We start from the raw sequence: 11,727 nt of genomic DNA, 5'->3' as shown, positions 1-11,727 counted from the left end.
AGGTTTGTTTAGAGTGACCTTCTCTTAGATGGATTGCCACACAGGGCTGACGAGCTCCATCTGCCCGGGGGGCTGGGAATCGAACCCGGGTCGCAGCGGTGAGAGTCCTGCACCCTAACCACTAGACCACTAGAGGCCCCTAACCAGTAAAGTATAAACTGGCATGAAGTGTAGTTCCCTAAGTGATTTACTTTCATAAGAGTGTCCTGAATAGCATCTCGATATACATCCAGATAATGAAGAGAAGGATGAAAAGGAGAAAGATTATTCTGTTTCTTAACACTCTTCTCTTTAATTCTTTAGTTCCTTTTGCTTTCGAAATCGCCTCAGTACTCTGTAAACTTCCACATCACGTGCAGAGGAGGTATGTTCTCTGTTACATGACTTAAGCTTATCTTGTATTGGGAGATATTCTGACTCCTCCTTGAAGTGCTATTTCCAAGTACATTCCCCTTTATATACACTGTTTGTAAGCTGTCCTTTTTTTTTTTAGACATTTATTAAGGACTAAATAGAAAACCTTTGAGCCTGGTTTAGCAGTCCGTTCCTCTTCAGCTAAGTACTCGGTCAGCACAACTGAATTCAAGCATGTGCTTTGAGTTCAGTGTGTGTGTAAAGGCTTTGCAGGATAAGGACAGATTAAAGAAAGCTTTTGTTGAACTGGAGCCCATTTGACTTTGCCTTTCCTGTGCATTCACCATTAGAACTCAGAATTATTGTATTGACCTGTAATTTCTTGTCACTTAATTTCTTACAAATTTAGACATGTCATTGCTGTTTTCTTTGCTGTTTCTTCTATTATCACATGGTACTGCTAGCCTACCTGTTCTGTTTCTGTTGCATATAAGGACTGTACTGCTTGTGTGGTTATTCATGGGCATGCAGGCAGGCAGTTGTGGAACAAAAATGTACAGAAACTGATTTTAATCATTCTGACTTGGGAAGAGTTAGTATCTTAACTGAATATCTTGAGGACTGGATTATTATAGGTAAGGCTGCTTAGTGAAATCATGCATGTAGAACTTCTTTTTACACCACAAAATTAGAGACACGGACGTGTGTCCTTTAATGAGATCTGGTGCTTGAAAACGGAATTAAAAGGAATAAGTTGACATCTGCTTTAAAAGAATCTTCAGCTAAATGCAATTACCAGAGTGATCAAGTTGTATCACTTACCCAAGTCATCAGACTACTCATGGAAGGGATATGGCCAGGTAAAAAAGAGAAAATCTCACATTTCTTTATTCCCTGACAACACCTAATTGCTAAAAATGCCTTCTTCAGATATTAATTAGATCAGCCTTTTAGGCTGCTCCTATTTCCATTAAGGATCTGATTTCTCTCTGCATGAGATTCATACAGACTCAATAATCAAAGCTTTCTTTGTCTCAGAAGATATATACTTAACCCAAATATGTTCCTAAATGTGTTAATTCCCATCCTAGTGCCATTCTTCTGTCCTAGTGCCTGCTCTCACTGAACTTTCAGACAAATTAACAGCTACCACTATGAAAGAGTACACGTAAACAATTTCATCAGTGTCTCATCTCTCATTAGTAATTCATTTTCCACCTTTCCACCAATTAGATCTGGAGAGACTTGAATTTCCATGGAATAGTTTTTAAAGATTCTTTTTTTAAGCTGTGTTTAACTATAGTTAATACCTTTTTTCCCCTGTAAATCTGTTATAATATTTCAGAAAATTGAAAAGTGAAAAAAACCCAAAGGGGTCTATTTCACACATAAGGATGAAAAAGCTTAAATTTTTCTTGATTGTCAGTTGAATAATGGAAAACTCTTCATGTCTGATAAGTTTTTTTTCAACTTCTCTGCATCAATGGCTCTTCCATTAATTGTTTGGGTGCCAAAACTTTTCATCAGGAAAAATGACAAAAGCCAGCCACCTCTCTATTAACTAATTTGTTTGCTTACTCACAGTACTCAGTTTTAGTGAGATTTTCACAATACATGCAAAGGATCTCAATAATTTCAATTGCCTGTGAATGTCTCTTCTCCCACAGCTACCATTTGATTTATTTAGTTGTTTTTATAATTCTAAGGAGATGAAAGTACCTACAGTCCTAGGTTACAGCAAATAATCATCAAATCCGTGTTTACAAAAACTGACAACTTGTATTATTAAAATTGGCAGAAGCCAGGAAATGATTCCTAACACAATTGTATCACTGACAGCTTACTCAAATAAATTTGGGTTTAATTACAGCAGCACAAGAAGAACTGAAAGATCCCTTTGACTAAGTAGGATTTTAATTATATTTGAAATCCTGCAACCTCCTTTGTGCCTCTACAATGGCAAATAAAAAGACCAGAGAGAGGACCAGACTACCAGAGTATCAGAGTATCAATTAAATGCTTCGTGTGAGAAAGTCCTTATAACTTTTTATCCCTTGCGTTTCATTACAGTTTTCCATATGGATTATGCCTTGCCTAAACTACTGAAAGAAGTAGAATTGCAAATTTAAGTGTTCAAAGGTCATCAGTTCTTTATTGATCTTGGGTTTCAGAAAAATAATTTTCACGAAACTTATTTTGGAGGAAAAACTGCCATGTGGGTGAAATCCAGCTCCAAAATGAGGGCATGGCAAAACTCCATTAAAGTATTAAGACATCAGACAAGCAGATTTTGTGTTGCATATCATCAACTTCTGTATGTGAGTTTTGGGGGTTTCTTCTTTTTCTGGAATGTGTTTTGAGTGTAACAAAAAAGAAATTACTATTAATGGAGGTTATGTCTAACTACCCCTCAACTGCATTAAGGCTCTGAAATTTTGTGCCTGAGTGTAAAGGAAGTCAGTATCTGCTGTATTTGTTTTAAAATATTTAATAAAACTTGGACAAATTATAATTTTATTATAGCATTTGATTTAAACTTTGAAAAGCTATATTTAAATCTGTACCAGTTAACTGGAAAAAAGTTTTTTGGGGGTGACCAAAATTATTTGATTGGATAATTTTATACTCTCAAAGGATGAAAAATTAGTTTTCTTTCCATGTTTCATCCAGTAGAGTACTTTCTTGTAGTGTCAGAAAGGCTGACTCAAAAAGAGCATGACAAAAAAAATTTATCTAAAAAATGCCTGTAAGACAGCTTTTTAAGTTTCACATATATATTTTAAGTCTTGAGTACTCGTTTTCTTAAATGTCTTTTATGTCTGGAATAGTACAATTCTCTAAGAGAAGTTCTTCATGTTGCAGAGAAAAGTAGAAAATTATACTGTACAAGTACCCATGAAAAGCAGAAAAATAAGGATTTTGGTATATATTTTGGCCTAGTTAGTAGCATTTGGAATTCCTAAACTTGATAATGCCTAGTGCACATGGAAAAGGACTGATAGTTCCTTTGTCCTAGCATCCTCTGGTAGAATGCTGATTCTATATAGTATTAAATATGAAATTAGTCTCTTTTGACTCTCATGTTTTCTGTCCCCAAATTAGCATTTGGGTTTTTGCGTTTTTTTAGTAATGAATCTCTTCACACTTGTTTTTTAGACCTCACAGATAAGATTTGCATAGCATTCAAACTTCCTTGAAGAACTGTGCATTATGAAAAATGAGTTGCAGTGAGTGCCTTATTAGGCATTTTTGACAGTTTCCCATTAAGGATATGAAGCTCCCAAAAGGGGAGCTGATGAAAAATAAGTTGGAAAATTCCTTCTTAAAAACAAAAGACAAATTTCACTAAAGGAGTAAATCAAGAGAGATATTTTTTCCCTAATACTAAATTTGTGAAATATGACAAAAATTAGAAGAGACTGACTTGCTGGAAATGTTGGAGATGAACTTAGCAACAGCTTTTGTTTTCCTTCTCCATTGCAAAAAGCTTATCTAGATAAAACACAAGCATGCACTGTAAGTGCAATGCAATTATACCTAGCCTCAGGAAAGAGCATTGACCAATTTTATTACAGTGCCAAAGATTAGTCCTGAAATGTAAAGCTGAGAGAGACCTATTAGGGATCTGCTTCATTAAAACATGTGGAACAAGACATTCATAAGGCACCAATAAATCCATTAAGGGGAAGAGGGCTCTGAGATGGCCCTTCATGATTCTCATTATTAACTACAAGGATTGCTGAGGTTGATGGCTTCACAAATATGGTTTTATCTAGCACTCACTGTCCCTTTTAACTCTCTGTTCTCCAGTCCAAATTCACTTTGAAATAAGCAGGCATAGCTCTTCTAGTTAGCTGAGCAGTATCTACCTAAGAGGGCTGAATTTGGAGAAAATGGGAGAAGAGAAAAAAAAAAATCTATAGAAAATCTTCTCTCTCATATTTTTACGATTCCTGCATGAACAGCACTCCAATCCTAGCTGCTGACTACAGCTTTTAAGTTCCTCATAAAGTCACTGTAAGCTAGACCCTAGCGCGCACTTGCATTTTCATAAATCTAAATTTCTGATGCTGGTAAATCCTAAAAAAAAATAGCAATTTGTTATGTATGGAGGGCATTTTGATTAAACTGTCCCAAGCAATGGCAGACAAGAAGCCTGTGCTGCTGAAAAATGGTACTGTTGTCTGCTCAAAGTTGGCTTTAAATATTGACCATAGCTGCATAGAAAATAGCATCAGATTTGTCAACTGCATAAAAAATAGCCACTGAGAAACCAGTACATTCCTCTACATCGTAATGTTTCTAATTCCCAAGAATACCAAAGTGAATATCTAACATTTGACATTTCACGGAAATAAAAAAAATAGCTGTCTATAGCAGGAGATCGAGATTTCCTCACTAGGGAACTGCAGATTGCTCAGATAAAGAATGCTTGATCCTGGTTGATACTTTCTAACGAATGGTGATATCTCGAGATACTCACTGTTGGATTTACCAGTCTTGTCGTGCAAAACCTCTGTCTAGAAGTTGCATCCCAAAACGCTGCAAGAGCTTCAGAGCCCCAGTGAGCTCAACTGGACAAGACTGGGGCAGAGACAAGTGTTCCTCTTTTTCCTCTGGGAGTGCTTCAATGGAATAAACAACTTTTATCCAGCCTGAAAGACTGTCAGAAGTGTCACTGGCCAGGATTCGGAGCCTCTTTTGTCGAATGCGCAGCTACGTCACAACCATCACATGGGACTGAATTAATTTTTCATGCCAGAATTAATCGATTTCAGTGGGCAGTTTTCCTCACCGGCATGCATGCTGCACCTGGGGCACCTCATCTGTCACAGACAAACGGGATAGGGATTTGTGGAAGTGTTAATGGAGTGGCTTTGCTCAAACTCATCAAACTGTGTGTGCGCATGTTAGGTCAGGAATTTTTGACAGTCTCCTGGGAAGTGTATGGAACTTTCCGGAGGGGAGCACCTTCTGCAGGTATACAGGCAATTGCTTCTTTTGGTGGTGTCATCCCAGATGGTAACTAAGTTTAATCCCGTCTGGTTACTAAGTCCTACACAACTGCTTGCTTATTTCACCCCTAGTGGCAGGGAAAATCAGAAAAAATAAAGTGAAACTCGTGGATTGAGATAAGAACAGATTAATAATTGAAACAAAGCAAAATATAATAATAGTAATAATAATAATAATAATAATAATAATAATAATAATAATAATAATAATAATAATAATAATAATAATGAGAGAGAGAGAGAGGAATACAGCAGGAGATAAATAAGTGATGCCCAATACAATTGCTCACCACCTGCTGACCAATGCCCATTCTATCCCCAAGAAGCAATCGGCACCTTCTGGCCAATTCCCTTCAGTTTATATACTGGGCATGATGCTCTATAGTATGAGACATCCCTTTGGCCAGTTTGGGTCAGCTGTCCTGACCATGCTGCCTTCCAGCCTTTGTGCACCTGCTCACTGGCAGATCATGGGAAACTGAAAAGTCCTTGGCTGCTTAGCATCAACTAAATCACCAGTGTGTTAAGAATATGATTCTCATACTAAATCCAAAACACAGCACTGTAGCAGCTACTAAGAAGAAAATTAACTCTATCCCAGCTGAAACCCAGACAGATTGTTATTTTGGAGCTAGTGATTTAATTGTAGCCGGCATTCCTTTTATTTTGCACAGAGATAGCTCAAGAAATGGCAATATACTGAAAATATACCATTTGTGAGAAGAATGACATAAAACAGGGTTTAAATAAAATAGATTATTTACCCTATAAATACTAAAACAAGAAAAATATTTATGTGTGAGAGATTATTAACAGTACTCATAATTCAAGCAGCACAACAACAAAGGAAAGAAAAATGAGGCTTCTAGTTCTCACCTTATGTATATTATATGATATTCCCTCCCAGATTTTATAAACCAAAAATGTATATTAAAAAATAGACCAACTATACTTCTGATACATGATAAGCATGAAAAGGAAATTGCAGTCAAAATAGTTCCAATCAAACTACATGCTTCCTTTATTTATTCTTTTCTCTCTAGCACAAACTAATGTCATAAGTTTTCAGCTTGAAACATGGGTAAAAATGAAACACAGTATCTTTTTCAGATGCTGGAAACCTTACGCTTGGAACGATTTCTGCTCTGGAATGTCTGTAATATATTGAAGCCTTAATACCATACTAATTGGTACCTTACTAATTAGCTCGTGACAAGAATTTTAATTAGATGCACAGTAGGTGTTCTCCTTACCTGCAATGGAGGAGCTGTTTCCTGGGGAGAAAAATGAAGGGAAAAAGATAGTGGAAGGGATCCATAGAAGACAAATATAATCTATTCCCTACTATGAAAAAAGTATACATTAATTATTATTTTTCAAAATTATGTCTCTGGCAATTTATTCTGTTTTTTAAAGTTTGCTTTCTGATTTGCTCTTTTCCCCTGTAGAACAAGTTGTACTTTTTTTCTGTGACTTGATGTGCTCTGAGCAAAATAAAAAATATTGGAACATGATTGTAGTCAATTATGCTCAGGGCCAGCCCCAGGGACTGAGCTGAACTCATCCCAGGCTCAAAGCGTGAGTCTCTGTAATCTGAGTTACAGAGCAGAGCTGTGTACCTGTGAGCTGGATCACAGGGAACAAGGCTGGAAAGGGAGATGCCCAGCACCATTACCAACAGCATTAGCTGAGCCTGGGCTGTAGCACATTCTAAAGTTAAAAATGCATGTGAAAAACTTGGAAGACACGGTCGAGTGAATTCTTGTCAATGGCGACTCGAAAGTAACAATGCTGATGAGCATCATCTATTATTTTTCTTCTATCGGGAAAAGGTGTGAAGGAGGAATAGAAGGTATCTATCTGAAAATACTGCCACCCCTAATGTTCTGGTTAGCTTAATGGCATTTACCTTGTTGCAGAAGATTTTAGTATTGTCATTCGGGATGAAGGCTACTTGAAAATCTGCAAAAATATCTAGTGCCAGAAGAGTCTTAAAAATATAAATACAAAGCTTCTTCTCTCTCCAAGGAAGCCTGAGTTGTGTGTTTATAAATATAAAGTTATTTGTCAGGCCTGGTAATCCTCATAAGCCCCAGCAGTGAAAAGGGTGATTCAATTTCAGAAGATAAGGGGACATTCTGAAAAATGATGATCAGGTCCAGGGAACATTTTTATAAAGGGAGATAAAAACAGTGAAAGTAAAGGGAAGATGAAGTGCAAAAAAGAGAAAACCAGTTAAAGATTTTTTCACCCCACTGAAAGGACACTTTAGGAATGGACTCTCTGAAGGAAGTGGAGAACTTGCTGTACAATTTGCATGATTTGAAAAGTACCTTTTTTACTTAATTTTGACTGGGAAAATTCTTCTGCATGGTGAGTAAGCCACATTCCAGTGGATGCTCTGTAGATATCTAAAACCAATAGCTAAGGAATATTTTTCTCCAAATGGCAGTATGAGGGAAGTGAGAATAAAGTTGCTTTTGATAAAGTTTTCAGTTAAGTTCGTGGCAGTCGCTGTGAGACAGTGATTGTTTTATGAATGATGGAGAACAATGGTGAAATGAAAACAGCAAATTATTAAATGGTGTAAATCTGTAAGATTTAAGTGTAAATTGTATCAAGAAACTGAAAGAAGAGGATGTAATCCTTGTATCAAAATGAAATTAACCCAATCTCAGTCAAATAATATGAGTAGTATGCAGTCTGAAAACAAGCTGCACATTGTAGAATAATTCTGAATGTAGGACATGTCAGAGAAAATTATGATGGCCTATGACCAACTCTACAAATAATCAGTGTTAATCTAAAATTGTATTTTAGTTGAGTATTCACTCAACTGCCCTGCCTGGTAAAAGATACAATCTTTTCGAAGAGCTTTATTAACTCACCTTTCCTACGAGATCTGGTTTTGCCATGGCAAATTTGACACCTAATATTAGTGAAATTACATTATTTTTAATTTTTTATGGGCAGAGATTTAAGGCTGATTCATGTAAAAAATATATTACTTCTTGCTGTCTAATTAGGGTGCTGGTTGGGTCTGGCATATCTTGATGTTTGTTTTGTTTAGCAGGTAGGTGTGAGTCTTCCCTGACACCTCCAAGCTAGCAAGACACCAGCTACCTCTAGATCAGAGGCTGTGTGACCACTTCTGTAAAGCACTATATTGAGAGCTGTTGTCTCTGCAGAAAGGCAGGATATGTTAGTTCAGAGTTAATGCCATGCTACACACATCCATATCACTCCTGGCCGAATGAGAGCATAAGGGTGAACTTGAATATCCCTGCAAAGAGGCTGCAGCCATACCCTTTGTCCCCTTCCTAGTGGGACTGCTGCTCACATCACAAAATGTCCATCAAAGATAGCACTTTAGCAGAGTCTTTATCAGTACTCTGAGAATTGAATAGGCTATTTGGAAAAAGTAATTATAACGTCCCACCACTTCATTTGATCAGTGCATTTTGAAAGGGAAAAAAACCCTGCACACAGCAAAACACCTCTTATGTGATTTCCTTTCTTTCTTTGAGAAATAAAAGGAAGCTGGTTTTCTATCTTTTGTTCTTTGGTGATGGTACACTTAAGCATCCAGTACTTTTATCCTTCCTGTTGAATGCATATGGGGGTTTGCTATGGGATGTGGTGCAATATTTTTGATTGCAGGCTTCTACAGAGCATATCCTTTTAATCCAGGTAGTTTGATGTTATTTTACACAGTCTGGTTGATATGAGGATGTAGATTAACATGTGGGTCAGAAGCCCTAACCAGACTTGGCAGGGAGGAAGGGATATTGGTTCGCCAGAGTGATTACCCATAGGAAGTGGTGATGCTGATGCTAGTGCTGCTATAGATGTTTATCTTTACTCTGAAGGCTTTAGTCTTTTATGGTTTGAATGCTGGCTGTGAAGAAAGCTGTCTCGTTTCTCTATGCTCCATCCAGCAGTAGCGCTCTTCAAAATATTCAGAACATTTTTATATCTGAAAACTGAAGGAAAATATATTCTTACTTCTGAGCCTTTTGCTGAAAGTCATTTAATTGGCGATATGGGTCTTGAATTTGAATGAATATTTGGAGCATGTTTGCTTGAGTAAATAGAGGGTATTTTGTTGTGGAGTAGAGATTTAGTTGCTGTTGTTTGGGATTTTTTGTCTCCTCCACTCAGAATTGGCTAGAAAGTCGTTTTCTAGACTATAAAATAATATCCAAATATTTTATGATTTTTTTCTCTCTTACATAATTTAAACTGAAGATTCCTTATTTAAGAAAACATAAAATGAATTTCAGAGCTTGTATTATGTAAGCCAGTTAGTTACATCAAGCAGAAAAACTGAACACTGCCTTTGGGAGAGAGGGGCGGGGGGAGAACAAATGCTGGAAAGCAGAGTCTAGGGAATGGAGGACAATTTGGGGACCAGGTTCTTCACAAACCACGCCACAGGGAGGCTGGCAAAAGGCATTGGGTACACATGGAGCACCAGTCAACCTCAAAGGTTCTTCAGGATCGATTTTGGATGCTTATGTACATATGTTCAGATTGGGAATAATACTTAATGTTTTCATATGATTTTGTCTTCCAGAATGATTGAAGATTGTGGGAAAAGAGGAAATACCATGGCAGAAAGAAGGCAGCTGTTTGCAGAAATGCGTAAGTACTTCCTAGAAATGTTTTGCTGTGATAGACCAAGCCAGTTGCTATGCAGTGTCAGTAAAATTTATGCAAGCTTTCCACCTCAAATCTCCATTGCACAAATGATTTAATATTGTGAGACCAAAACTGCATGAAAATGGGCTAATTTGGCCAAACAGGAAAAAGGGATTTTCTACATCAGATTTTTTGATGGTATTATTTTAGTCAGTAGCTTCTTGAGACAAAGATGCTGCAATACACAGGTAGCAATGAAGAGGGATAAAGGTCTCCAAAAGACTACATCTTTTATTTGGGGTATCTGTAGTGGGTTGATCCTTGCCAGCTGCTTAGGACCCACATGAACAGTTGCTCAATCCCCAGCCAGCCCCCAGTGGGATGGGAAAGAATATAGGGAGAGCAAAAGCAATCAAACTCGTGGCTTGGGATAAAGATAGTTGAATGACAGGGAAGGAAAAAATTACAAAAAACCTCAAGAACAAGTGATGCAAAGGTGGTCATTCACCACCTCCCAAAAGCACACTGATCCCCAGCTAGTCATTGAGCAGCGTCTGCCTTGGAAGACAAAACTCTCCACCCCATCTTTCCCTACCCCAGTTTTATGGTTGAGCATGACGTTATATGGTATGGACTGTACTTTTGACCAGGTGAGGCCATCTGTCCTTGCTATGTCCCCTCCAGCTTCTTGCCCATCCCCAGACAACTCTGGGAGGGGACAAAATAGGAGAAAAAAAAGGCATGGGTGCTGTGCAAGCACTATTCAGCAGTAGCTAAAACAGCAATGTGTTATGAACTCTTTTTTAGCCACAAATCTAAAACACAGCACCATGCAGACTGCTATAAAGAAAGTTAACTGCATCCCAGCCAGACACAGTACAGGGACTCATGGATTTCATACCCCACTTCAGCATATTATTTGTAGTTTCTAGTGAAGCTCCGTGCTCCCTATAGAATAGTGTGTGAGAGATGTACCAACAATACTCCTGCACTTCTCCTGACAGCCATCTCTTATTTCTCTTATAACCAATGCACCATTTCTCAAGGAAATTCTATTACACATGAAGTTTGAGACTGTCACCCCTGTTACTAGATCTAATGGAGTTTTGTCTGTAATTACTAAGCTTCCTATTGTTTATTCCCTGCAATGTAGAAACAGTGACATGACATCTCCCTCATCTTTAGTGGGAGACTGCAGATGAGCATTGCTGGGACTTGAGTTATTGTGCATACAGAAAGGCCAGGTCTGTGCTGGTGAATTGGATGTGCTCAGGACTGTTCTCCAGGAGTGAGCCCTACGTCTGAGCTCCTGAGCTCTCCAAATGAAAGACTTCTCATTCAGATGGCCTACTGAGAGAACTGTCTTGTCCCATTCCACTGTGTCCACTAGCTCTGTTGTGCCCTTTAATTATTTTAGTATCCTACAGGGCTTACTGTTGTAACTCAAATGAGTATTTCTCACTGATCTCTCTGGTGATTAGTGACAGGACCTGAGGGAATGGAATTAAGCTGTGTCAGGGGAGGTCTAGCTTGGATATTAGCAAAAGTTTCTTTACCCAGAGCATGGTTGGGCATTGGAACAAGCTCCCTAGGAAAGTGGTCACAGCACCAAGCCTGACAGAGTTCAAGAAGCATTTGGACAATACTCTCAAGCATATGGTGTGATTTTTTTTATTTTTGCAGGGCCAGGTGTTAGACTCAATGATTCTCGTGTATC

At 37.9% G+C, this 11,727-nt stretch overlaps 1 protein-coding gene across 10 annotated transcripts in view; it reads left to right on the top strand.

Moving 5' to 3' along the window:
• The window catches only part of DTNA (dystrobrevin alpha), a 229,422-nt gene that overhangs the window by 118,760 nt on the left and 98,935 nt on the right, over positions 1–11,727 (top strand). For 6 of the 10 annotated variants that reach the window (XM_017831626.1, XM_017831644.1, XM_017831698.1 and 3 more), the window contains one exon: positions 9,946–10,013. In XM_017831626.1, the coding sequence (XP_017687115.1) occupies positions 9,947–10,013 (67 nt within the window). In that variant the 5' untranslated portion in view covers position 9,946. Of the gene's footprint in view, positions 1–9,928; positions 10,014–11,727 lie in introns of those variants that run through there. The other 4 variants (XM_017831671.1, XM_017831663.1, XM_017831656.1 and 1 more) reach the window with 1 other exon arrangement.

Source organism: Lepidothrix coronata, unplaced genomic scaffold, assembly GCF_001604755.1.
Source record: "Lepidothrix coronata isolate B3197 unplaced genomic scaffold, Lepidothrix_coronata-1.0 Scaffold6, whole genome shotgun sequence".
NCBI classification, from domain to species: Eukaryota; Metazoa; Chordata; class Aves; order Passeriformes; family Pipridae; genus Lepidothrix; species Lepidothrix coronata.
This window is presented reverse-complemented; position numbering and strand designations above follow the sequence as displayed.